This window comes from Blennius ocellaris (genome assembly GCF_963422515.1).
Source record: "Blennius ocellaris genome assembly, chromosome: 17".
Lineage (NCBI taxonomy): Eukaryota > Metazoa > Chordata > Actinopteri > Blenniiformes > Blenniidae > Blennius > Blennius ocellaris.
The window spans coordinates 21,285,974-21,313,757 of NC_137666.1; the positions used below are offsets into that span (position 1 = coordinate 21,285,974).

At 45.1% G+C, this 27,784-nt stretch overlaps 1 protein-coding gene across 1 annotated transcript in view; it reads right to left on the reverse strand.

Annotated features, from left to right (window-relative positions):
• Window positions 1-19,042, reverse strand: part of gfra4a (GDNF family receptor alpha 4a) — a gene marked incomplete at both ends in the record, with an annotated part of 156,982 nt that extends 137,940 nt beyond the window's left edge. Inside the window, one exon of the mRNA XM_080513086.1 lies at window positions 18,985-19,042. Within this exon, the coding sequence (XP_080369212.1) occupies window positions 18,985-19,042 (58 nt within the window). The remainder of the gene's footprint in view (window positions 1-18,984) is intronic.
• Window positions 19,043-27,784: the final 8,742 nt, after the last annotated feature.

Below are 27,784 nucleotides of genomic sequence, written 5' to 3' on the forward strand. Positions count from 1 at the left end.
AGACTAATGAAAGGATGCATTTATTTCTTCTGCTAATTGTAATTGGAAATATTAATTATATAAAGCCAATATTACTATAATAATGTGATGTAATAATATTTATCTGGGGGGAGATATTATTTTCCCTTCAATTTGTTCAATATTCAATAAACTTGTTGAAGAAACGTCCTCTTGAGGTTGTTATTAATGTTTCTCGCGCTAATTGATAGAAATGTGAATTTGAGTGCTGCTGAAGCATCGTACAGTCACAGGAAGTCTGCACAGCTTCATGGACACTGACTGACACAGCAACCGTCACAACAGCTGATTAAAGCCGAACTCCATCTGACAGACCGGCTCATCACAATATATTTTATCACCAGTGACTGGCAGCACATTTAACTGTTACCGAGTCCACAAAGAGCTTTTCCATTAGCAGTCTGAAACGCCCACCGTCAAGCAGCTGCTTTCTGCCGTCTGTCAAAATAAATAAAAAGTTTTCTCTCCAAATAACATCTTGTGTGGACGGTTTTCATCACTGAACCATTTCGTGCAACAAGCCAGGGAGTGAATATGAGCAGAGAGATTCATGGAGCAGCAACTGAGTTTTACTTTATCAACCCGAGTCCCAACTCCAAAATCTACTCATATACCCATATCAACCCTAATCCTAACTCCAAAATCTACAGATTATGATCTACTTATATAAACCCTAATCCTACCTCTAAAATCTATTTATATGACCTACTCGTCTCAACATTTATCTCGACACTATAATCTTGCGCTTCACTGTACAGACTGTTCAGAATATCTCCACTAGGTGAAGCTTGAACAATTTAGTGTCTAAAAAAAATGAAGCTAATTACAGAAAAATAACAAAACAAAACGAAACAAAATGAAATGAAACAAAGCCAGCAAAACCAAAGTGATGCAACACAAAAAGTTAAAAGCATCCCAGTAACAATTAAAGATGTCAAGTTGTGTTTGTTCTGTACAAATACATTTGTGCTTATTTACTTCTTTAGCTTTAGCTTCTTTAAGTGATGTCGGCCTGTTCTGTCATCTTCACCATTGATCCTGTACAATCTCAATTTGTGTTGCACCTTTAGGGTGAAAGTGATTGGGCGGGGACTTCTGGGTAGAGTAGTCAGAGTAAATCATCTCTATTTGAGGGCAAGTGATGGAAGCGGTTCAATACTTCAGTCTTTCACATTCATTTGTAACTCCTGTCAGTCTGATGCATTTCATCAGTTCTCAACTGACGATCTGAATGTCTCTTTCTTCTGAGCTCCAGGTTCCCCTGAATCAAGAAATTTGTTTTAATTCATGTTAAATCGCAAATTTTACATCTGGTTCAATAAAGGACACTTTATTTCTGATAGCTGCTGGTTAGAACTGGATGTTTTTGTCAATATTAACAAGGAATTTAGATCTTGTGTTTGTATTCACAGGTTACTTATGATCACATATTAAGACAATCAATGCAGAAAGACAGAAACCTTTGTGTCTTCCAACTCGAGTAAAGATAAATCTCAGCCCTGAGCTGACATTAAGCCTGTGTTTCCGATACTGTCCTGTAAATGAAGGACTTCTAATGACTTGAAACACTTTGCAGGAAAGGTGAAAATAAAAATGGAAACCTTTCTCACCTTCTCGCCTCTCTAATGTATTTTCATTCACTGCGTCACTCTGATGCGAGTCCTGTGGCGGTGTGATGGCGGGCTGCTAACACCTCGGCTGTAAACCTGTCAGGCTCGACAGCGGCATCGCGCTTCTGCTCATTTCACCTCTGAGGCGCGGCTTTATACGGCCACGAGTCAACCATTGCTCATACTGTCCATCTGCTGACCATGTGCACAACAACTCGCCTACATGACGACAGAGTCGGTGCGTTTTTGAAACGTTCCATCTCCGGCAGCATTTTGCAAAAGTTGTGTTTTCAGTGACTGTGAGCATTGTTGTCATGGAAACAGACTCCCACAAAGCACAAAGTTTTGCGTTTTCACTTGAAAATGTTGCCTGGTCGGATATCAGTAATCATATTGATCCTACAGATGCCTGCCCTGATACCAGGATTGATATTTATAAGTGTTGTAACACCTTAACTACCGTATGGCCGATATCATGCTGACTGAAGTGAAACTCTAATCACTTTGCAAAATATCATCAGACAGTGGAAAGCAGGGAGAATGCTTGATCATTCAGCTAATCAATACAAACAGTGCGTACAGACAAGTCACGATCTGAGTTCACCGCTTTCCATATGCGTCCTGCTCTTTACAAATGTGCGAGACTTGCAGCCATGCTGCTCTGGTGCGAGGCTGAAAATATGCTCGGCGGAGCCGCGTTGATTAGTCGCCATCCCTTCCCTCTTGTCCAGAGTGTTGCATAATTCACCGTTTAACAGCCAAGTCTGCAAATTGATAGGAGAAGGAATTGTACCAACATTATTGCTGTTCGTGAATAAGTAATAATAAAAATGGGACCGGAGGGGTGACGGTGCCTGGCGGATGCCAAGGCTCTCATTCGTTGTAGTTGTCACGACGAGCTGCGCTACGGCCTCAATAAAACCTTCGCCGCACCTATCATCGATCACGGCTGGAGGGCTGGCAGTGTCCTGGCTGCCCCTCTGAGGCCCCCCCCACCCCCCACGGCGGGAGAGGACGACCACATGACTCTCAGAGGACTGATTCACTGTGTACGACCCTGAACCCTGCGATGGCTGAGCCCAACACCGACGACTGCTCTCCTGCCGATTTCATCCATTCTGGCAGTCATCGAGATGAGACAAGCGACTTGTTCTGCACTGTGAAGGTGTGACCTCGGGTTTGTTCAGGTTGTTGATCAGACAGCTGGCGGGGGAGGCGGAGCTTTGGCTTTATCAGACGCCTTCCAATCTGCTGCGGCGCCGTTGCCGCTGCTCGGCTGGACTTTCTCGGGCGACTGTATCCAGGTATCTTGAAGTGGTATCTGGGTAAGTCAAGTGGTTCTGACCTCTTAATCCTTCATCTCCACAACAACCGCGCCGTTCAGGAGCAAAGCTTTGATGTTGTCTGAAGAGCCAAGAATCTTCTGAACGCTACGCTTCATGCCGCTACTCGAGGCCCGGTGATAAAACCTAATACCTGACCATCTGGGGAATAAATGACGCGGCAGATTATCAAATAATTGAAATCTGTGAACGGTTGCCAGTGCGATAGCGAGCGAGTTCAGATCAATGGCGGTGAGGCCGGGTCACGTATCAGCAGTGAGGCCCGGAGCCACGGGGATCACAGCGACGGGGACGGCGGCGGACCCGCTTAAAAGCAGCTAATTAAACCAAAAGATGAGACACGGAGACCGAGGGGGTGAAGGCAAACCAGCTGTCATCTGAAAAAGACATCCAACATCTTCCCCTTTGCTCTGTCCTCCGTCTTCCTCCTCTCCCCTCGTCTATCTCTCCGTTCCTCGTTCCCCCGCTCCGTCGTTTGATCTCGTCATGGCCCAAAGTCACTGTGCAGACGGGCTTTATATCTCATATTCAGTGTTCCACATGAGGGAGCGTGTCAGGGAAAAAAAAGTCTTCTCGAAATAAATGAGGCTCTCTGAAGGCGATAGCAGAGGACGATGGTGGAGGTTGAGACGAGTCCGGCAGTGTGTGTGTGTGTGTGTGTGTGTGTGTGTGTGTGTGTGTGTGTGTGTGTGTGTGGTGACAGGTGTGGGTGTGGACCGTCCACCTCCACACTAATGTTTCCTTTTGTTGCCCGTCTCGTTTGTCGTCGCCACACTGCTCACCAATGTTAGTAGAGAGAGAAGTGTGCGGTTGGCATCCATCGCCGACGTGTAACGGATAACACCAGGGGAAAGTATTTTCAGCTGTGTAACGAGATGAGAATAACTTTAGCGCCGAACGCTCTGGTTAATTGGCCGGACGAGCTGCGTGTTGTCTTATCAATATTTCTGAGGAACCTCGAAGCTCCGCGGTCGCGAGTGGCCGGTTTTCTAAATGAACCGGCTGTCCGAGTCAACAAGCATATAAAGAAAAATCGATATCAGTTAACTGTCCATTGTTCGAAATGAGAGGCAGAGGAGGGCCTGCAGTCAATACATTACCACTGTCATCATCTCCAAAACGCCGACTTCGACTCTGATTGATTGGCACTGCAACATACACCCACCACCTAATTGCAATTTGCTGAGAGGAAGACAAAGAGAGGCGCTTCTCTTGTCAGTGACAGGATGCCGTGAGGCCTGGGGGAAATTGAATTCACATCCAGGGCAATTTAATTAGACCACTTTGTACCTTTCATTGCCTCAGAATCCTATTTACATTCATTCTGCTGTTACTAAGCTTCCCTACCTTCGTTATATTGGCTCCACTAATCTTCAGGTGTCACGCTGAAGAATATGAAAAAGAAAACTGTATATGATGTGTTGGGAGCAGCCACAAGAGGGTTTTATTTACTGAGCGCTCATTTACACAACATTCCCAAGTGAAAACGCAAAATTCCGGTGCGTTTTGAGTGTCTGTTTGTTTCCACGACAACGATACGCTGAAATGCAACTTTCTGAAGACAAGGTGGAACACTGCTGCTGGTCATCTGCACCACGGCCACAGTGACTAGTAGTTCTGCACATGCTCAGTTGAGACAATCAGAACAAAGTTTCCTCTGCGGTGTCATGACTCCCAATCCATATTCTCCTGGGACTTGGTACTTTTATTTTGACAGTCACCGTAATAACAATCCCACTTAGTGGTCTGTCCACTACAATGTCTGTGTTCTCCAGTTGTTGATGTTTAGAACTCATTGTTCTGCTGCATGTGTGAGTGTGTGGTTTCATAACAAAGACAACTAATAGTGCCAACACATGGCCCAGCATAGAAACTGCATCCATTTTAAAATGTTTCTGTGTCAATGCGAAAACTTTTACTAATACGAAAACATAAAAATGATGGAAGGTCGTCATGTAAACAGGGATTTAATCACTAGGTTTCAGATTAGATTAGACTTTCAGACTTCATTAATCTCAGAGGAGGAAATTCGGTCGTCTGGAGGCCACACGTACACCTAGACTCTTGAAACGAGCTTTACAAATCGTGAATGACGCCTCAGGACATCCTGCCGGGGACATTTTTGAAATGCTTCTTTCAGGGAAAAGATATCCCTCCATCAAATGTCCCACTGCTCGTCATTCAAACAGTTTCTTTCCACAAGTGGTGATGACTTTAAACAAGGCATTTTAATTTTGGATGGACATTTTATTGGACAGTATTTCACAGTAATTTTGTATGGACTTTTATTGCACAGTGTTTTACCCTTTGTACCCTATAGAATTTTATGTGGCATTGATTAACTGATTGTTTTCTTGTCTTGATCGTGAAATGTCTTTTAAACATTTGACAATGCACTTTGAGCTCGTTGCACATTTTTCTCCAATGTGGTTTCTATACTACAAATGGCAAATAAACTGAATCTGAATCACAGAAGAAATTCTACTTAATCAACTAAACACAGTTAGGACAGTGGCACAGCGGGAATAGACTATGTACATATAAATACATAATTCACAAAATATATATGTATTAGAGTATATGTATATACACATGGAGACCTAGGTGGAGGGGAAACACACATATTAGCAGAATTATTTGCAATATTTACATATTTATCGTCACCTATTAGCAACAGATGGATGTTTTTGGACGCACAACATGCAACCTGCATCCAGAAAAGCCCACAGGTCCACTTGTACCATATGAAAAGCAGCGGACTGGATCAGTTCATAAGACAAGTTTCCATTCTTCTGTCTTCAGTCGGACGTTGCTCCCCATCGCATGGTGAAACGGAAACATGAGCAACATGAAAGAGACGGAGAAGCAACTAATTCCTTTTTACATTGTGCGCAGCATGTCAATCACTACAGTCTAAAATCCCCCTTTGAAACAACTCTAAAAAAAAAAATGTATTGAGATGTGCAGGAACAAAAAGAGCTTGAAGGCAGGATTTATCAGCTTAGCTGAAGGGAGATGATCCACTGAGCACAGATACGAAGGGCTGCCCCATCTTACTCTCAGCTTATGTGGAAACTCGACAAAAAAAAAAAAAAAAGAGGCTACGTGTGATTTTCAGTTCATCCCGAGGCCTGAGGGACTTCAATGTATCAACGGTTCAAAGGAAAACTAGTCTAACATGATATAACTGACAATAAACGTGGTTGTGCTGAGCTTCTCGTCTGCTCACGTTTGAGTCATGTCTCTGTTTTCACGTTGTGGTGCTTCGGCTGCGGCGCCGAGTCATCCTCCGGCTGCTGATGGTTGTCTGGAACCGAGATGTTGGGTTACTCTCATTTACCGACAAACAGGACGATTTCACCTCTGCACACATGACAAACTGAACAAGTTCTTTATGCAATCAGGAGCCTCACGCATCTCACCATGTCCATCACATTCAGATCGGAAGGGTTCATTTTGAGTTTATGGCTGTAAAGTATGCAATGACTGAGAACTTTCACCACTTCTTACCTTCAGAAACGAACGTTTGGTGACCAAGGAAAGGTTATGTGTTCATCTGCCTGTATTTATTTATTTATTTATTTGTTTGTTATGTATATGTATGTATGTATGTATGTATGTATGTATGTATGTATGTATGTATGTATGTATGTATGTATGTATGTATGTATGTATGTATGTATGTATGTGTGCATGTATGTATGTATGTATGTATGCATGTATGTATGTATGTATCATCCCAGAATCAAGAATAAGATGTTAACTTCAGACGTTTGGACGTAACTGCAAAAAAAACCTGTCCCATACGAAGCAGATGAGAGAGGCAGGAGATCAAAGGGGATCACCGTCTGTTGCCATGGAGACGATCAGTGTTTCACACAGTGATGTAGCTACTTGACAGGCTAGTCAGCATCGATATGAGCTAACAGCTATCATGGGAGCAATGCTAACTCGGTTCTGCAAACAAATGTGGCATTGGTGGAGGTCTGCGCTCTACCGAGTGTAGCTCTACTTACAAAATATCTTCAACTGTCCTACTTATTCAGATGGTAAATGAAATCATGTCATCAATGTATTTCTGAATCTTGTCAAATTATGATCATTCTATTTTTACCATTTGCTCGTGTTCACAGAGAGTCACGATCTTGTGTAACATTTTATTGGATTTTTTTTTTTTTTTACTTTTTTGTTCTCACAGGTTTTGAACTAAAGGCCATATAACGTGAAAAGCAGGAATGAACGGGTTAATCATACCTCATTTAGCTCTCGTCCAATTGTATACTTTTAAAATAATGAGTGTTTCAATAAGTTCATGAGCTGTCTCCTTTTTACCTTCCAGTTTCTGAAAGTTTAAACAACAGTTTGGTTCTAACTTTCCTAATTGGATGTTTTAATAGAAACTTTCCAACCCTTGGTGTCGACTTCTCCACCTTGAAATCTAATTAAAATTCATCAGAGACCATTTTTGTGTGATGATTTGAAATTATGATTCAAGCTCTCTGCCATCTAACAATGTTTATTCAAAGAAATCACAGATTTCACCATGACTGACTTGTATTGACTGCCTACGTGCTTAACTGCTCCAAACATCCATATATCTGAGGATATCATGCTGTAAAAACGTCAGACTGTGTATATAATCCCACAGTATTTGTACTCATGTTAAGATTGAGCTGTAAATATGTCAAAGTGTGGCTGAGTGTTTTCCATATACAGTTGGTGTACGTACAGTAATTCACAGTGTTTTTCAGTGACGGGTCAGAACTGATAGCGGGAGTTCATAACGACATGAAGCAGAAACATGAAGGGAAACAACATTTCTGATTGAAACAAAGAAATTCCAGGTTGTTTAGATTTTTAAAGACGTGTATTTGAATGGCTTGGCTCAATCAGGATCAAACTGGACTGCACATGTTAAAGAAATTCAAATCAATGGAGCTGAAATCCCCCAACAGGCGACCAAGACACTGATTACCATTTGCTGGGGTTCACGCAGGATCACAATGCTGTGTAACATGTGTTCCTGGTGTCACGTTAACGATCGGAAAACACTGGTTCCTGCAGTTTATCTGTTACGTTAGACGGTGTGATGAGTCTTCTCAGCTTACAGCCAATAATCTGTTCTCTGCCTCTTGTGTCTTTATCAAATCTTGAACATCTTTCAAATTTCTGCAGCGTTTTTCTGCCGGCGGAGCCTGTTTCTCCATCTGCCTGGGCGATGACGTGGAACATGTATGAGGAACGATATAATCAGCTGTGGGAGCCACAACAGATTACAGAGTGGGAACCCATGTAAGAGCGTTGAGCGGCAAACTCTTTCATTAGCCCCTATAAATGTTATCTGGCACATATCTGAGACAGGCTGGGTGGATCGCCTGCAGCGATTTGGCCCGATGCTGCACGTCGCGTCCTCCTCCACCTCCCCACGGTTTAGTCAGTTGACAGCCTGGCACCGAACCTGATTCCTGAGCCTCCATTTCACACCCTTCCTCCATTTCTACCTCGGCAGACTGAGCAGCGCCGAGCGGAGCAGCGCCGAGCGGAGCAGCGCCGAGCAGAGTAGCGCCGCTGAAGCTGCAGTTCTGATTAGAAACCAATTAGCCGGCCACATCTCGGGGCCGCGGCTCAGAGGGCTGCAGGACGGCGGCCCGGCCTGGCCCGGCTCGGTCCAGCCCATCTCGCCTCGGTTCCAGACTAATAGGAGGTGAACTGCTGCTTTACTATGACCTGACCTTCATGAGCACAGTGGACACAGATTCAAGAAGTGTTTCATCCCAGTTTGTGCCTCCCAGAGGTTGTTTATCTTGTCTTTGACCTTCACATTGATACCTTAGGTCTTGTTTACACAACACCTTTGAAGTCTTTATGAGTTTGTTTACACAACAATGGCACTCAGAGTCAATGAAAACACAACTTTTTGAAAGCGTTAGACAGCGGAAATGCTGCTCCTGCGCACCACGGCCGTACTAACTAGTAGTCCTGCACATGCTCAGTAGAGACAATCAGAACAAAGTTTCCTCCGTGGTGTCATGACTCCCAGTCCAGATTCTCTTGGACTTGGTACTTTTATTTTGACAGTCACCATAATAACAAACCAACTTGGTCATCTGTCCGTGAATGTCCGTGTCCTCCCATTGTTAATGTTTAGAACTCATTGTTCCAACTTGTGGCCCAACATGATAACTACATCGTTCGGTGTTTCTGTTTTGAAACAGACATCATTTTCAAAATGTTGCTGCGGTAGCGCAAAACTCTTCTGAAACAAAAACACAAAAATGATGCGTTTTCACTTGAAACATTTGCAGTATGAACCACTGCACCACCCAGAGAGACAGAAAGAACCGGCGTGACTCTCCTTCACACAGCTTTAGGAAAAGAATCAGTCTTTGAAATATGGAGCAGCGTTCATCATGTTGCTTTTCATATCATCATATACACACCGAGGTGAAAGCTAACAAGCTCATCTGAGTCCCGTTCTGAGACAACATGAGGTGGATCGTGTTCGCCGACGCCAGCGGCATGTGATTAATGCAGTGGATTGTGTGACGTGAAGCCAGGGCCTGGTGATCATCGCTGATTTTAGTGAGCCCGGTCTGTGTGGAAGGAGAATATGATTGTCACCTCCAGCATGGCTCTCGATGAAATGGCGGAGTAATGAGAGGCTTTATTGTATGGGACTGAGTGATGGTTTGCACCAGACGTGAGGAGACACTGAAAGTTCCTCACTCAAACTCTCACTGACAGTCTCACTTACAGGCTTTAAGTACTGCCAGCGCTTGATGAAGAGCCTTGAAGCCTTGCTAGCTTGTTTCATTATCACTTCTCATTCCTTCTGCCAACTGAACCCCCCCCCCCCCCACACACACACACACACCCATCCCACCACCAACACTCACAAAACTTTTTCTTTCTGATTAATTGCAGCCTTTTAGGCTTCCTCACAATCGGCTTCGGCCATTTTGCAGCCTTTTCACTGCAGAGTTAAACGTCTGGCGGCGGAATACAGTGGCAGTAAAATACCGTATCCTTTCAGCACAGCAAGGGCAGCGTAATTGTCTCTGTGGCATAATCGTCCCTCGACAAAAGCCAGTGGAAATGACAGGGTTTTAACATAATCAGGAGCACTGTCATTTTGGTTTCGAGCCTCAGAATCCTCCCCACCAACGTTTGTCCTGCTGTTTGATTCCCTCTATTTCGCAAAATGTCTTTCTTAATCTCCCATCCTTGGATTTTCTTCGCCGCCGATGGTTTATGACTGCATGTATCTGCTCTGTGCCGCGTGACGTGTCACTGCAGAGAGGAAACGCCAGGGCCGAGTGTCAAGTAGACATCCACCACAACATTATGACCTCCTGCCTGACCTGCTCAGATGGAGGCGACACGTGACCTGCGGAGGTGTGCTGCTGTCATCTAGTAATGACAAGGCTTTTATAAGGAGCGTTTAGGAGTACCGGTTCATCGGCTTCACTAGGAAATAATATCCACAAGCTGCTCAATATGTCCGAACTACTGACATGCAGTTGCAAAGTTAAGGCTGATCAGTCTTTGTCATAACAAGCTAAAAACTTTGAGCGACTTCTTTCCTCTTTGTGACAGTTGCCAAATTAAACCGATAAATCACACAAATTCAATTGATGGTATCGGAACTGTGAAGATTCGAGCTGCAGATTGTTGAGGTGTTCCTCCACTTCTGGGACGTGGAGCAACAGATGTCGTGCATAAACAATAAAGTCATCGGTATGAACGTCTTTTGAAGGAACGCATGGGAAGACACGCTGGGGAGCATTAGAGCAATTCGACTCCGCTGAGGATATGGATCTCCTCCGTGTTCGATGCCTCGCAACAAAAAAAACAATTCCCTCTCTCGCTGTCACGCACGGTTTATTCACATTCACATCCTCCCTTGTCCTGCTATGCTTGCTCCCGTAATTCTCCAACAATATTCTCTTGCCCCCCCTCGTCAGTGAAACTTGAAGAAACGCAGAAGAATCCTCCAGAAGAGAAATCAAGGAAGGAAGCCAGCAACGGGGACGGGTGGAGGAAGATGGGTGAGTATGAATTATACATGTTTCAGGGTGGGCTGGGGAGGGCGTGGGGCTCTAGATTTGTCAGAATAAATGCATAAAGCGCATGCTTGCAAATCACAATCCAAGGTTGGCAAACATGCAGGAGGCCAATTATTCATGACCATACAAAGCGTGTGTGTGTGTGTGTGTGTGTGTGTGTGTGTGTGTGTGTGTGTGTGTGTGTGTGTGTGTGTGTGTGTGTGTGTGTGTGTGTGTGTGTGTGTGTGTGTTTGCAGATCTCACTCTGGGCTCATTTTGGACATCGTTCTGTGTGGGCAGTTAATTAGGAAGCTATTGGTGTGGAGTTAAAGGTTTTTCTTACGACCGTCTGCTCAGTAATATCTCCTCCATTACGTTTCCCCACAGCAGAGTTCCGCTCACACACCCGTCATCATTAGATTTACATAGACGGTGAATGAAACAGCAGAGGTGTGCAGTTTAGATTCTTAGGATTGTTTTTACACCTTTAGTCCCACCACTCTGATAAACACAGCGTCAAGCAACATTCGTTTGCTCTAATAAGCACTGGAAAAGCTCAAAATAAGTGATATTTCCTGCTCACCCAGAAGCTCACACGGGGTTCCAGTTATTTCAGAACTTGTAATTATACCTAAAAAAAAAAAAACGTGGCTATCTAGTTGATGAGATCATGAGTCAAAGTACAATCTGCTCAAGTGAAGATATCAAGGCCGAGATCGTCTGTCCAGCTTTATCTTTTCTTTCCCCACAGCCATGAAATCTCCATCCTGAGACCTTGAAAACCTTGACTTCCAACCTCAAGTGCTTTTATCATATTTAAACCTTAAAACAACAAGGAAGTCCAACCTAAAGGGGTTGAGTCTCCGAAAACTCTGAAAACAACTCGGCAATATGAGGTCGACTTGAATACACTATAAATGACAAACGATGTTTTTACTCGCTCTTTTTTTTATCACTTTCTGTAAATTACAAAGAGAACTAGTTACAATAAAGCCACTTTTTTTCTTTATTTGCACAAAATAGAAATATAATGCAGAAATTACAAGATGTAAAAACTGACTGTGCAGGAGAGGAAAGAAGCCTGAAGGCCTGATGTGACTTCCTCCTCATCAATAAACATTACTGAAATTAAAATAAACAAGAAACAGGATCAAGGAACAACAAGCAGAGAAAACTAATAGAAAACAGTCAAAAACATATCAACTCCCAATCGGGGGGATGTTTTCACCTTCAATAGATTCAAAGCTGCTTCACCTCTTTGGGTTTTGAAGGGTCTTGTTTTAAAACCTCAGGGAGAACTTCTCAGATCTGCCCTGGCCTGGTCCACATCCTTCAGTCTCACTATCTCAACACACACTGATTAGATTTTCATAGCAGGACTCTGACGTCACTTCCAAGACAGTTTGTTTCTCTTGGAGATGAAGATGGATCCTAACGAACTCATGCTGCGTGTTCGAGGTCGTTTTAATCTGCTGCTCACTTCATTTGGAGCCTTTCTGCTGTTATCACATGGAGGCTAAGTAGCATCGTGTTTCATCTGCAGAAATCTAGCACGGTGCTGTGAATCTGAAGGCAGAAAGAACATTGGCCTTACTGTTTAATGAACAGTCTTTCCTTCCACGGTGCTTCAGCAGTCAGGATGTGCCGATACCACAAGGACGAGTACTATCCTTTAGCTACTTGCTGATACTGAGCGCTGATACAAGTACTTATTAAATATTATAAAGCCTGATTTATACTCCATACACAAATGATGCAAAGGCAATGCGTTGTCATGAACTAACATTCTTGAAGGCTCTTGTTTGCAACGATATCTCCAGTAGCATAGCACAGGCGCTATGCAGACTGTAGACCAAGGGACTGAGCTGCTGGGGACGAGAGGGTCAGTCGCTTTATTATGTTTAGCATGTAACATGTAGCATGTAGCATCGCTGGTGTGTGAGCCTGAAGCTGTTTAGCATGTAGCATATAGCATTGCTGGTATGTGAGCCTGAAGCTCTTTAGCTTGTCGCATGTAGCACGTCTCGAAGTTACGTGCTGGGCAGTTAAACGAATGAGCGACATCGAGCTAACTCTGCTGGGGATGAAGTTGCTGGTGATGATGTTGCTGGTGTTGTGCGAATTGTCTTTCTCATCCTATTGATATTTTGTCAGAACATCATTTACATTCTGTCTTACTTTAGTTGTTATCATTATAAATAAAGGATCTCTAAATCACAGACATCGTTCACGCCGTCGTCACATGATTCTCGCCGGGTCGTATCGGGGATCAGTGACGAGGACGAGTACTCCATGCAGTATTGGATCCGTAACCAAATACTGTTATCAGTGTATCTCTATTCAACAGTAGCTAAGTCACACACACATCTAAAACCTCGAGTGTGACGTGCTCACACTCCTTTTGGAGTTTGCCGATTTGCCAAAGACACATCAACAGGGTGCGATGGCAGACGAGTGACAAGGGTTGGAAGACAATTGTCTGAAGTAATTATGACTTTTCTCTGTTAAACGTAGTTTAAGCAGGGAAATGTGCTGTGTTTTGATCTCCGGACGGCTCATCAACCTCCTTCATCCCCTCCAGGAGGACAAACCGGAGCAGGTGAGAATCTGTCAGAGTTTCACAATGAATCCTCACTGTCCACAAAGTCAGTCCGTCAGAATCAGAGCAAAGCTCCCCGCCCTGCAGCAGCAGCCGGGCTCGTACTTTGGTAATTATACAGAAATCCATCTCAGAAGGGACGGCCAGACTCACTGTGTTTATTCTGGATCAAATGTTAATTCATCAGCACACAATGGAGCGATAAGTTACACTGGGAACTTTTCCTCAAATTGAAATGTCTTTTAAATGAGTTTCTAAATAAAACCAGATTCTATATCCAGGACGTGTATGAAGGAAAAAGAGTTGGTCATTAACGTTGGGGCATCCTGCAGCGTCGAAGCTTCCCATGTCTCCCGAGGATCCCATCAACCAGCCAACGCTAAGAGTGGTAGCGCTACTTTAAACATCTGTTCAACTGGACTGGAAAGTTAATCAGTAAATAATTACCTAGTGAGGAATGCTAATGAGCAGTCGGTTTGCTCTCAGCGCGGCAGTCTCAACACTGTAATTACTTTTGGGTAACTTTGCTCTGGAGTCCGCAGAAGGAGAACTCATAATGGCTGTTTTGTTACTATCAGAGGTTTGAAAAGCTCCACTGGTAGAATCAACAGGCAAACAATGATGATTGGATGATGCAGTACAAGTGACAGATGAAGGAGAAAACACTTCTTTCATTATCTTCCTCTCTGATGGTGCAGAATTCAATACCATCATCAAAAGGTGCATTTTTCCATTTTTTTTTACCAGAATCTATTCAGAATTTACATCTGAGAGTCTCGCTGTTCAGCTACTGGCCAAAAAAGACATACATCATCGCAGGTCAAGCTCTTTTCTGTCTGGTGGGTGTTTTTCATCTACAGTCACATTGTTTCACCTCCGCTCAGGTGTGACCTATGTTCAACAAACCAACAGAAAAATCCACCTGCCCATGTGTCATCATTTGAGTTAAAGATCATTATGTTGGCTGCTCCATATCACACACGGGGAAGAAGAACATCAGGGGTCGCGAAATGCCAAAGTGTTTTATTGGTCATCATCAATCATGCAGTTTTTACTGGACCAAAGTAAAGTTCGATGAAATTTTTTTTTTTTTTTAATGAGGCAGTAATAAATTTGTCTCTACAGTAAAGTAATAAATGCAGGAATGTTTGCATTTTTTCTCTCTACAGACAACTTGAGGTTAGTAGAAGGTGAGAAAAGGAAGCAGTACAAAGTATTTTAGTTCCATGTGGACAATGTGGGGGTCTCCGTGACATCATCATCTCATAATAAACTAGTTCTATCTTTAAAACCTCACAATCACTTTATTAATCCCTGGAGAAATTCTTTAGCAACGCAGCAGCAACACAATGTTTCCAGCTCTAACGCAGCTCCAACCATTGGGACTAGTTTCAGGGAGTTTAAGGTGGAGGAGGACAAAGCCTCACGGAGGTGTGAATCACCCGCTACCGTGGAGGAGCTGCTGTTTGATGCCGCGGTCAGCGCCGTTCTCCTCGCAGAGCTGGCGTTTTAAAACGGTAACCTCTGGCGGCAGAGCTCCACCTTGCTGGACAACGGCTTTGCTAACATCGATGCTTTGCGATTTTTTGAGCATAATATACGTTCAAACAACAACATGTTGTCATGAAAAGTTGGATAGCACAGTGCTACTACATTAGCCTGCTTGGTGGCTGCAAAGTGTGGACTGTGGACTCCACATTTTGTAGAGCAGCGGCAGGGAAACACTGTGGAGTCATTTCAGCAACAGTAAAGCAGACGAGGCTTCATTGATCAGAAATCTTTGCAGGTTGGGTCTGAAAAATGGTTAAATTACAGTAAAAAAAAAAACAAACAAACCACAAGGCCGATAAAAATGCCCTTGGTCTGGTTAATATCCTCTTAAAACTGGTCTCATGTCACGAATTTATCACTGATCACTCTCAGAGATGGGCAATAAGGCTTGTCCCAACGTCCGGGGCGAGTAGAAGCTGGTGGGAAGATGATTCCGTTGCCCAAGCAAAGCTTCTACTCGCCCCAGACATTGGGGTAAGCCTTAATGTCCAGCCCTGAGAGTGATCAATGATAAATTCGGACATGAGACTAGATTTAAGAGGATATTAACAGGACCAAGGGCATTTTTATCGGTAATGACCGACTGTCCCACGTATTTCGCCATCACTGTAATATGCAAAGAAACCTGGTCAGCTAATTACAGTAATGATTGCAAAAATGTTCACGGGGTGTGGGCAGATTATCACTGGAGCGTCACGAGCAAATATGTTCATTTAAATCTGAGGTACATAGATGCTTTGTTTCACTGCCTCTCTGTTTGTATTGCACGAGTTTAAACCCCACAAGTTAAGGGAATGCAGAAAGCGCTGCGCGCTGTTCTTGCATACGTCCACTCTGCCAGAGCACACCAGAGAGACATTCATTACCCTGGATTGGAGCTAACTGCAGCTCTGGATAGCAGCAGCCGTCATTAGAGCTCCGCTCGGCCTGGAAACTCCTGTTTTTATTGGGAACGAGGGCTTTGCAGCAGGAACGGAGCTGCTTGCTAAACCACTGCGTTCTCCTGAAATGGCACTTTCTGTGTCTGAGTATGCAAATATCAGCGGGAGGGAGATTTTGTCACCGGCTGGTGTAGACGGAAGCTCCACGCCGGCACTTTGCATACCTCCAGTTTGTTTATGACCACTTGTGCGTATCGATACCAGCGCCACGCTGCAGGAGCCCGCCATCCACCAAATACACCGTGGAGGGAAGTCTGTTGATCGCAGCACTCATGTGACTGATGCCGTTTCCACATGATCCTGCCTAGCAGACGCTCCTGCGTAAAGGTAAACTCATGTTGCATCCACCTCTGAAGGGAAACCAAAGCACAGAGAGCAGAGCAGAAGTGGTACGTCTGATATTAGGGTGACCATTTCCAGTGAAAACACAAAACTTCCATAGCATTTTGGCGGTCCGTTTACAAGGAAACAGCTCTTGGAGCCACTGAACACACACGTTTGTTTCTCCCCAGGTAGAACTGGTTGGTAATGATGCAACTCTGTCGTTGTGTAAACGAGGGAAAATGACACTTTCGGAAAACACTCGGGCTCTGTCACTATGGAAAAGGTGGAAGCTCTGCTCCTGGTCACCATGACTGTACTCACTTGGAGTTCTGCACATGCTCAGTAGAGACAAATGAGGACAACGGTTCCTCCGTGGTGTCATGGCTCCCAGGACATCTTTTCCTGGACTTGGTACTTTTATTTTGACAGTCAGCGTAATAACAATCCAACTTGGTGGTCTGTCCACGAGAATGTCTGTGTTCTCCTGTCGTTAACGTTTAGAGCTCGTTGTTCTCTGCTGCAAGTGTGAGTGGTTTTATTACAAAAACAAACAATAGCATGCAGTAGTGGCAAAGCATGATAACTACATTGTTTTCCGTCTTTCTGCCATGTCTGTGGAAACGGACATTGTTTTCAGAATGTTGCCATGTAAATGTAAAACTTTTCTGAAGTGAAAACACAACAATTAGTTTCCACCTGAAACTCTGTGGTGTGACCGGCGCCTTAAACTGTTTGATTTCCATTCAACAGCAAAACCTTCAATAGTCCAAAACACGCAGAGAGACGGCGCCTCGAGCAGCAGCCATGTGACGTCATGCTGTTATAAGGGAAACAAAATGTTGCCGGGGAAACACTAAGCTTTGCATGCGTTTCTACTTGAAACGTCGTGGATGTGGAGGCCTGAACCAGTGTTCATGTGACACCGAGCCGTATGCTCAAGGACAGCCCAGCAAAGAAGAAGAAATCATGCTGCTACCAACATTTATGTCAAGTTGCTCCTCCCATAGAGCGACCCCCACCCCTGAGGATTACTCTGCCCCCCCACACACACACACACACACACACACACACTCCCTAGCACTGTCGGCCTCTGTGTGGCTGATGGACAGGATCAGGAGGCCTCAGCTGAGAGCGGTTCTGACACATCTCTTTGACAAGGTGAGAATGTGTGAGGAGAAAGACACGAGCGACACCCCCCCCCCCCCCCACACACACACACACACACACACATACACACACACACACACACATCCTGCCTCCACTTACCCACTCAGCCCATATCCTGAGTGACAGCGCAGTGTGGTGGCTCAGGCTTTACATACGACGTGACGAGCGAGAGGCGACAGGGGAACATATTAGCTCCGCTTCTTGGTACCAAGAGTGCTGTGAGTGTGTGCTTCAGAGTTCCAAGTGGCGGAACACCTTCACTAGGAGCCCCACAATTTCCTGTGCACTCCCAGCATGCAAAGCTGCCGTCAGGGTCTCCACAGTGGCTGAAATCGCAGCCGCAGCAAAGGGAAATGGGTCGGCGATGTGGAGCTGTCATGATCTAGGCTATAAATCTTACAAATACAAATCGCTCCATCTGTGCGTCTTGTTTCCAGCCCATATCCACTCTCTGCAGAAAGGCTTTTTTTCTCTTCCATTGTACAAATGAGAAGAGTTTGTACCTTACATGAATCTGACAAGCAGAAACACAGTGACATTGAAGAGGACTTGTACCACCTGGCGTGTGTGTGTGTGTGTGTGTGTGTGTGTGTGTGTGTGTGTGTGTGTGTGTGTGTGTGTGTGTGTGTGTGTGTGTGTGTGTGTGTGTGTGTGTTGCCGGTGGTCACAGTGGTGGTTTCATCACACGCGCGCCACTTTGATCGGTTCGTTTTACGCAAGCAGCCAGTGCGCGCTCACACTCCACTCTGCACGCGCGCGCGCACACACACGCACGATTCACCTGCAGAGGCAGGTGCAAAAGCGCGCGCACAGATCTCACCATACACGCTCTCGCGCACGTGCGCCTATACCAACAGTTTGACACACACTTTTCTGCATTGGCATTTTCGCAGCGAAACAGCAGCAGAAGCAGCTTTGGAGCCATTTTCCATCTTTTCCACACTCGGTCTACTTTCGTTTATTCAAGTGTTTAGGGTGAATAAAATTGACTTCCAAATGGCTAATGCTTCGGAAAGGTGAGAGATAAAACAAAAACAAAGATGTAAGAATTTGCTGAGAGGGTGAAACGTTCCCAGGCTGCACAGCAGAGTCCCGCTCCTCCATCACATCTGATCTGATCTGATCTGCAGACTTTCACTGAGGTCTTTTCAAACCAGTGCGAGCCTCTTCTCTCGATCCGGGACCCCGGAGACACGTCCGTCCACACCAACACATCTGGCTCATCAACACCTCAACATGCAAGTTGGACAAACGCGAGCGAATGAGGATGCGTAAAAACACCCGAGACACGGTTGGTGACGCTCGCATTTCAAAACAGGTGAATTTAACAGGACGGAGCTTCAAGTTCAAGTGCGTGAGATCTGATTTGAGTGTTTGTGGACTTACCGATGAGAGCCAGCTGTAAAAAGTACAATCCGAGGAAGTCCATTATGGAGTGCGACATTAATTCAAACGGATTCAATCCGGGCGCGTGATGATATGCGGGAATTAAAAAAAAAAAAAAAAAAAAAAAAAAAAAAGACCTTCTGTTGGTTCAGATTGACACCGAAATCAAGCACGAAAGAAACGCAGCTATTTCTCAAGTGGAGACTGTCCAGTTACACCGGAATCCACATCACTGCACGCGGGAGCAGAAACGGTGCAGAACATCATGTTTTAACAGTGAAACTTTTGTCTCGCGGAGGAAAACCGTTTGAGCTGCGTCAGCACGAGCCGCTGGGTCCAAAACCGCCGCACCTCCGGTGGGCAGAGAAAAGCAGTTCCGTTCTTGAGGTACTGAGCATCCAGGTCTGTCCGCCGCATCCGTCCGTCCAGCCTCCTCTGCGCCTCCACCTGCGCTGCGCTGCGCTGCCGTCTGGAAGCTGCGGATGAATCACGGGCGCCGCTCGCTGCTTTGCGCAATCCGACCTGCGAGTCCGTCAGCCCCCGTGATGCTCGTCCTGCTCCCGGGCGGCCCGGACACACATGCCCAGCCCAGCTCGTTTAAAAATCCAATTTCTTCCAAAGTTGAAATAGGACAAGTTAAATCGATAGTCTATTTCATTCCGCCATAAAATGGAAACAACAAACCTGCGTAAAATGGTGCAGAGTCTGAGCGGGTGGGTAGACTCTATCCACACTCCTCGGAAAGTAGGGTGAAAAAAGAGAAAGTACTCCTCTCAACTTGAAGGAGGATCATTGATTTGGAGGCTGTTGAGGGAATTTTTTCAGGAGGTGCTGTGAAAACACAGCGAGCTGACTCACTGACGGAGAGAGAGAGAGAGAGACCGTCTTCTCACCTGCTGTCTCACCTGCTCACATTCATACCTGCTGTCTCACCTGCTGTCTCACCTGCTGTCTCACCTGCTGTCTCACCTGCTCACATTCATACCTGCTGTCTCACCTGCTGTCTCAACTGCTCACATTCATACCTGCTGTCTCACCTGCTGTCTCAACTGCTCACATTCATACATGCTGTCTCACTTGCTCACATTCATACATGCTGTCTCACCTGCTCACATTCATACCTGCTGTCTCACCTGCTGTCTCACCTGCTCACATTCATACATGCTGTCTCACTTGCTCACATTCATACATGCTGTCTCACCTGCTTACATTCATACGTGCTGTCTCACCTGCTGTCTCACCTGCTCACATTCATACGTGCTGTCTCACCTGCTCACATTCATACATGCTGTCTCACTTGCTCACATTCATACATGCTGTCTCACCTGCTGTCTCACCTGCTCACATTCATACATGCTGTCTCACTTGCTCACATTCATACATGCTGTCTCACCTGCTCACATTCATACATGCTCACCTGCTCACATTCATACATGCTGTCTCACTTGCTCACATTCATACATGCTGTCTCACCTGCTCACATTCATACATGCTGTCTCACCTGCTGTCTCACCTGCTCACATTCATACATGCTGTCTCACTTGCTCACATTCATACATGCTGTCTCACCTGCTCACATTCATACATGCTCACCTGCTCACATTCATACATGCTGTCTCACTTGCTCACATTCATACATGCTGTCTCACCTGCTCACATTCATACATGCTGTCTCACCTGCTCACATTCATACGTGCTGTCTCACCTGCTCACATTCATACGTGCTGTCTCACCTGCTCACATTCATACGTGCTGTCTCACCTGCTCACATTCATACATGCTGTCTCACTTGCTCACATTCATACATGCTGTCTCACCTGCTGTCTCACCTGCTCACATTCATACATGCTGTCTTACTTGCTCACATTCATACATGCTGTCTCACCTGCTGTCTCACCTGCTCACATTCATACGTGCTGTCTCACCTGCTCACATTCATACATGCTGCCTCACTTGCTCACATTCATACATGCTGTCTCACCTGCTCACATTCATACATGCTCACCTGCTCACATTCATACATGCTGTCTCACTTGCTCACATTCATACATGCTGTCTCACCTGCTCACATTCATACATGCTGTCTCACCTGCTCACATTCATACATGCTGTCTCACCTGCTGTCTCACCTGCTCACATTCATACATGCTGTCTCACTTGCTCACATTCATACATGCTGTCTCACCTGCTCACATTCATACATGCTCACCTGCTCACATTCATACATGCTGTCTCACTTGCTCACATTCATACATGCTGTCTCACCTGCTCACATTCATACATGCTGTCTCACCTGCTCACATTCATACGTGCTGTCTCACCTGCTCACATTCATACGTGCTGTCTCACCTGCTCACATTCATACATGCTGTCTCACTTGCTCACATTCATACATGCTGTCTCACCTGCTGTCTCACCTGCTCACATTCATACATGCTGTCTTACTTGCTCACATTCATACATGCTGTCTCACCTGCTGTCTCACCTGCTCACATTCATACGTGCTGTCTCACCTGCTCACATTCATACATGCTGTCTCACCTGCTCACATTCATACATGCTGTCTCACTTGCTCACATTCATACATGCTGTCTCACCTGCTCACATTCATACGTGTTGTCTCACCTGCTCACATTCATACATGCTGTCTCACTTGCTCACATTCTCCTCTTTACACAACACAACAAAACACAACACAACACAACACACAATCACCTGGTAGCTGTACTGTTACATTGAGGGCAGAAACTCATCAATACTCTTTTTGAAGCTGGTCTTTATTGATCCTTTCTACTTTAGAATGGTGAACCTTGTCTCAAGAGGCTGGAATCAGACATTGGCTCCATGGTTGTGTAGTGGTTAGTACTGTCTGTCACCTCACAGTGGTTTATTCCCTGTTTGATTCCTTTCTGTGGAGTTGACATGTTCTCTCTGTGAGCCAGAGATTTCCCCAAGAAGAGACGTGATACAGAAGATAGGTGGAACAATGACTGCTTAACTATTAGAATAGTTTCTGAGTAATTCATATAAATCTATGTAAATATGGATCATTTTACTTTAGGAAATTTTATTGTAGGAAAAAAATCACTTCAATATCTTGTGTTTTGATTCAAACCAAACAACCAATAAGAATGACAGACATACAGTTGGTCTTAACTTGATGCAGCCTGTCTCATCCAGCACTTCAGGGTTTCACCACGAATGGATGTAGTGAGTCAGAAAACCAAATCGAATTGGTAATAAATCAATGGCAGAACTATGTTGCGCTGCAGGTTCACACCATTTAGCTCCTGGACCCAACGTAGACCCATTGTAGATCCAATGTAGACCCAATGTAAACCCATTGTAGACCCAATGTAGACCCATTGTAGACCCAAAGGAGATCCATTGTAGACCCAATGTAAACCCAATGTATATTAATTATTTCACTATTTAATTCATTATTTCATGGTCTGTTGTCGCTTCATGAATTTATTTCATCTGTCAAACTTGCCTGTCAAAGTCAGTGGGCGGAGCCGTACATCTGATTGGTTCCCCTGCACATCCAGTCAGAACAAATCGATCCCAGCTGATCCCAGGGTCGATGCAGAGCTAGTGAATATATTCTGATCACCTGGGTGGCGCTAGATGTTAAAGCCTCCTTCCTCACAGCAAAACTCCATACTCATCTTGTTTCCACCCGACAGATTAAGAACTTCTCAGCGTGGTCAGTACCCCCGGTGTCACACACTAACACGTCCCTGTAGCAACACATATTGAACAATAGTTCCTATAGCTACACTATACATATTGTTACTGATCCCTATTAGTTAAATGCGTCAGTGGTGAGACAGTTTTCACTCTCACGTCTCTCATGTCCCTGCAGATTCTTCTGTATCTAAGATGGGTTTTGAAAATCGTCAGACCAGAGCAATGGATTTGACTGGATCATTGTTAGCCCCGCCCACTGACTGTGATGGGCGAGTTTCAAATATAAAATTAATTCTTAATTCATAAACCACAATGTATTACATTTTTTACTTAAAATGAATTTTTATTTTATGAAATTCTTGACACATTTTATGACATATTTACGACAGATTTCTCTACATATCATATATATTATTTTAGTATGATGCTATTTTGGCTACACTGTATTTGTGTCAAAGTAATATTAATGTCATTATTGTTATCACTGACTAACTTCATCTCATTATCTCCTTATCATCTCAATGCGATTTTCTGGTATTTTTGTTTGTATATTTCTCCTTTTTGTCATTTATTCTCTCTTCTGTAATTCCTGTGTGTGTGGGTGTATGCATAGTATACTGTATATATGTACATGTGGGTGTGTATGTGCACATGGTTTACGTAATGTGACTAATGCTGTTTATCTTATGAAACTAATATAGTTTTGTTTTAATGTATTTTACATTTCTACATTATGGACATATCTGAAGGAAACAATAACAATTATAATGGAGAAAAAAAACCAATGGGAGTGAATGTTATTGTTAGTTTCTGTAATGAAACGATGCACATGCAGCAGAGAACAATCTGCTCCAAACATTAACGAAGGGAGTCGGTGGATTAAACATTAAAGTTGATAAGAACCTGCAATAATTTAAAATAAACATATTGACTTCACATCTGTCAGGTAAATTAGTTCAAAGATCAGTGATCTGTTAGTTGAATTTACATTTAGAAATGACTTCAGTCTCGTCGGCTGGACACAAGGTACCTCCATCCAAAAAGCTCAGGTCATGCCTCTGTTGACCATTAGATGGCAGCGTGGAGTCAGTTTCCTGCTGCTCAACTTCCTGCCTGGTTTGAAAGTTTTGCCTTTTAGTTTTGGTGGTGGCAGGAGTGGAGGGGCTCGAACCTTATGGAGATGCAGTGGCATTTCTAGACATAAACACTTGGTGGGGAAAGATTTTATTTCAGGTGCAGTGATGTCACTGAATCTTAACTGTTTGTTAGCTTTAGCTGCGAGCAAGCTAGTATTTCTGACCACTCACTCCGGTTCTGTGAAGCAGTGCCTCAATCAGTGCCAGCCAATCAGTACTAAGCTTCTAAATTATGTTGTTAGTGGGCGGGGCTTCAGGCTTCAAGCACCAAAATCACATGAACGGAGCCACAGCCTGAGCATGAACACTTTACTGCATGCAATACACACTGCATTGTGAGAGAGGGGTGAGCTACACTAATGCAATACACACTGCATGGTGAGAGAGGGGCAAGCTACACTAATTAGAATTAGAATTAGAAGCTTTTATTGTCATTGTACAAAAAAATTGCACAACGAAATTGCGGTGTAGCTAAAAACACACAGTAGACATACAATAAACACAGGCAGCCAGTCTCACATTCAGCATTGCATTCATCTCAGCAGACCACCATATATACAGAATAACCTAAACATTCACACACACATTCAGCTATCACACAGACCCGCTCACACACACCCAAGGACATAGTGCAGTAATGTAAAAAGTTAAAAGAAACGACCGATAATAAGTTATGTAAAATACCAATTTAGCTGCCTGAGGTACCTTGGCTAATAAGTATGTGCGGTTGAGCACAAGGTACCTGTCATTGCGCAGAGTAATATGGAGTATGATGTATTGCACACAGTATGAGGTAGATAGTCTGAGGTAGTGTGTCTAACTGTTCAGTGCCGTGATGGCTTGGGGGAAGAAACTGTCCCTCAGTCTGTTGGTCCTGGTCCTGATGGACCAGTACCGCCGTCCTGAGGGCAGCAGTTCGAACAAGTGGTGTGCAGGGTGGGTATGGTCAGCTATGATCGCCTCGGCTCTTCTGAGGCGCCGTGTTATGTAGATGTCTTCTAGTGTGGGGAGGGGGCAGCCGATGATCCTCTGCGCCGTCTTTACGACCCTCTGGAGCCTCCTACGGTCTGCCTCGGTGCAGTGGGAGTACCACACGGGGATGCAGTAGGTCAGGATGCTCTCCATGGTTGATCGGTAGAAGGTCACCAGCAGCTTCTGGTAGATGTCCTTCTTCCTGAGCACCCTCAGGAAGTGCAGCCACTGCTGGGCCGAGGTGTTCCCAGACCACGAGAGGTCAGCCGAGATCACGGTGCCCAGGAAAGTGAAGCTGTGGACCCTTTCCACGAGCTCGCCGTTGATGTGAAGGGGGGGTGGGTCCGACGTGCGACTCCTCCTGAAGTCCAGGACGACCTCCTTGGTCTTGGCGGTGTTCAGGATCAGGTTGTTCGTGGAGCACCAGACGGACAGTTGCAGGACCTCGTCCCTGTATGCAGACTCGTCACCGTTGGTGATCAGTCCCACCACTGTAGTGTCGTCGGCGAACTTCACAATGGTGTTGCTGGGGTGCGCAGGTCTGCAGTCTGTTGTGTACAGGGTGTAAAGCATCGGGCTCAGCACACAGCCCTGTGGGGAACCCGTGCTCAGGGATCTGGAGGAGGACCGGTGAGGGCTGAGTCTGACGGTCTGGGGTCTGTTGGAAAGGAAGTCCTTAATCCAAGCGCAGGTTTGTGCGGGGAGACCCAGGTCCAACATCTTCCTGACCAGGAGACCCAGGTCCGACATCTTCCTGACCAGGTGACCCAGGTCCAACAGTTTCCTGACCAGGAGACCCAGGTCCGACAGTTTCCTGACCAGGAGACCCAGGTCCAACATCTTCCTGACCAGGTGACCCAGGTCCAACAGCTTCCTGACCAGGAGACCCAGGTCCGACAGTTTCCTGACCAGCAGGTCAGGGATGATGGTATTGAACGCTGAGCTGTAGTCTATGAAGAGCATTCTGACGTAGCTCCCCCGATGTTCGAGGTGGCTCAGCGCGGTGTGGAGAGCGACGGCTATTGCATCCTCCGTGGAGCGGTTGTTCCTGTAGGCGAACTGGTGGGGGTCCAAAGAGGGGGGGAGGCAGGCTTTGATATGGGTGAGGACAAGTCGCTCGAGGCACTTGATGATGATGGGGGTAAGTGCAACTGGGCGAAAGTCTGACAGGCTGGCGGTGGCAGATTTCTTTGGTATCGGAATGATGGTGGCGGACTTGAGGCAGGCTGGGATGGAGGCTTGCGTCAGGGAAAGGTTGAAGATTTTGGTGAAGACCTCCGCGAGCTGGTCTGCACAGGCCTTGAGCACCTTCCCAGAAACACCGCCGGGCCCGGGCGCCTTCCTCGGGTTGGCTCTGCTGAGGGTGCGTCTCACCTCCTGTACCTGCACGGTCAGTGGCTGACGACTGGGAGTTGGCTAGTGTGGGGGCAGGGCGACTGCCGACTGCTGGGCTGGGACCTCGAAGCGAGCAAAGAAAGCATTCAGCTCTTCAGCTAGCGCTGCGCTTGGGTCACCTGGTTGCACCATGGTTGTGGATCAGAAGGAAACAACTTGAAGCAGCAAGAGGAGACCAATAACCAGGGACTACTCTCCTCACGTAGTAATTATGTTCTATATAAGAAGAAGTTTTATTCACAGACAAGAAAATATTGTCGATAATCTTAAATAATTAATAGCCTACTTTGCATGCATTCTTTCTGATGACACCAGGTGGTGCTCAGCCCCACCTGCCCTTGATGACCGGTCGCCCCTGTGTCACACTGTCAGTGACCCCAGAGCCTGGAACATCTTTCTATTAACGAGTCATCGAGTCACTCCTTTGAGTGACTCGATACACCATCTGGTGGCTGGAAGCTGTAAATCTCCTCATGCTGAGATGGAACTGAAAATTGAACTTTGGTTGAAACATCAGCAGAACATCATGGACGTGTTTCTGAGATGACGTTAGCAGAGCGGCTTCTCCTCACTGAGGCATTGAAATTTTACATTTTGTACCTTCAAGTGACTCCAAGAAAGTTTCCCTCCGTGTACACTCAGAATATTTGGATTCCCAGCCTGTGGGACAAGACAATATTAAAATTCTCACAGTCGAATAAAAGTGCATTTCGTCTGGTCAGAACTCACTTTGATTCTGAGCTGCACAACGTCAAATGCTGCTTGTACTGCAACTTCCACCACAACTTCTACTGCACATTCTACCACAGCTTCTACTGCATCTTGTAGCTTTGATTATTCATTCTTTTCCCTTTTAAATGAGTTTCAAACTTTCACTACACAGATTTGTTTTAGCCTTAAGCTCCACTTAATTTGCAACACATGTACAATTCACAGGCATCAAAATGAAAAGCAGACAGAAGAGAAAAGAACCGAGAGATTAATTTAAAAGTGGTGAGTCAGCACTCTGACGGTACGATACGCAGTATTTCATCCTAACATGAATCATTGAATCTGCTGGATGAGACAAATGTGTTTAGATGGGTTGTGATATGCTGCAGGTAAAATGACCAAAGTCAACAAGTTGTCAAGTTGCAACAGCCCGATTAGTCCCGCAATACACGTTTACACCAAAAGGTGGTGTAACGAGTCCCTCAAAGGAACATCAGGAGGAAGAGTTAACAAACCAAAGAGCCAGTCGAGGGGCAGTCAGGAGCCAGAGAGCCTCAACCGTCTGGACAAACATGGAGAAACTCAATGTTTGGAGTCATTGAATAGGTTTAGAAAAAACTTTCTTCAAATATTCACCAGGAGAGGCGTTGTGAAAACTGAGGCAGAACATGCAAACTGCATAGTTTACAGAATCCTCTGTCGCAGTAATACAGAAGGACAGATAGAATATCAAATATTAAAGCTAAAACGAGGAATAAAACTATTTACAACATTTATTTGTGTGTGTGTGTGTGTGTGTGCGTGCGTGCGTGCGTGTGTGTGTGTTGCCTGGCTCTCCTCCATCACTGAGCTGCTCCACAACAGCAGGACCACAGCAACAGCAGCTGGAAAGTGAA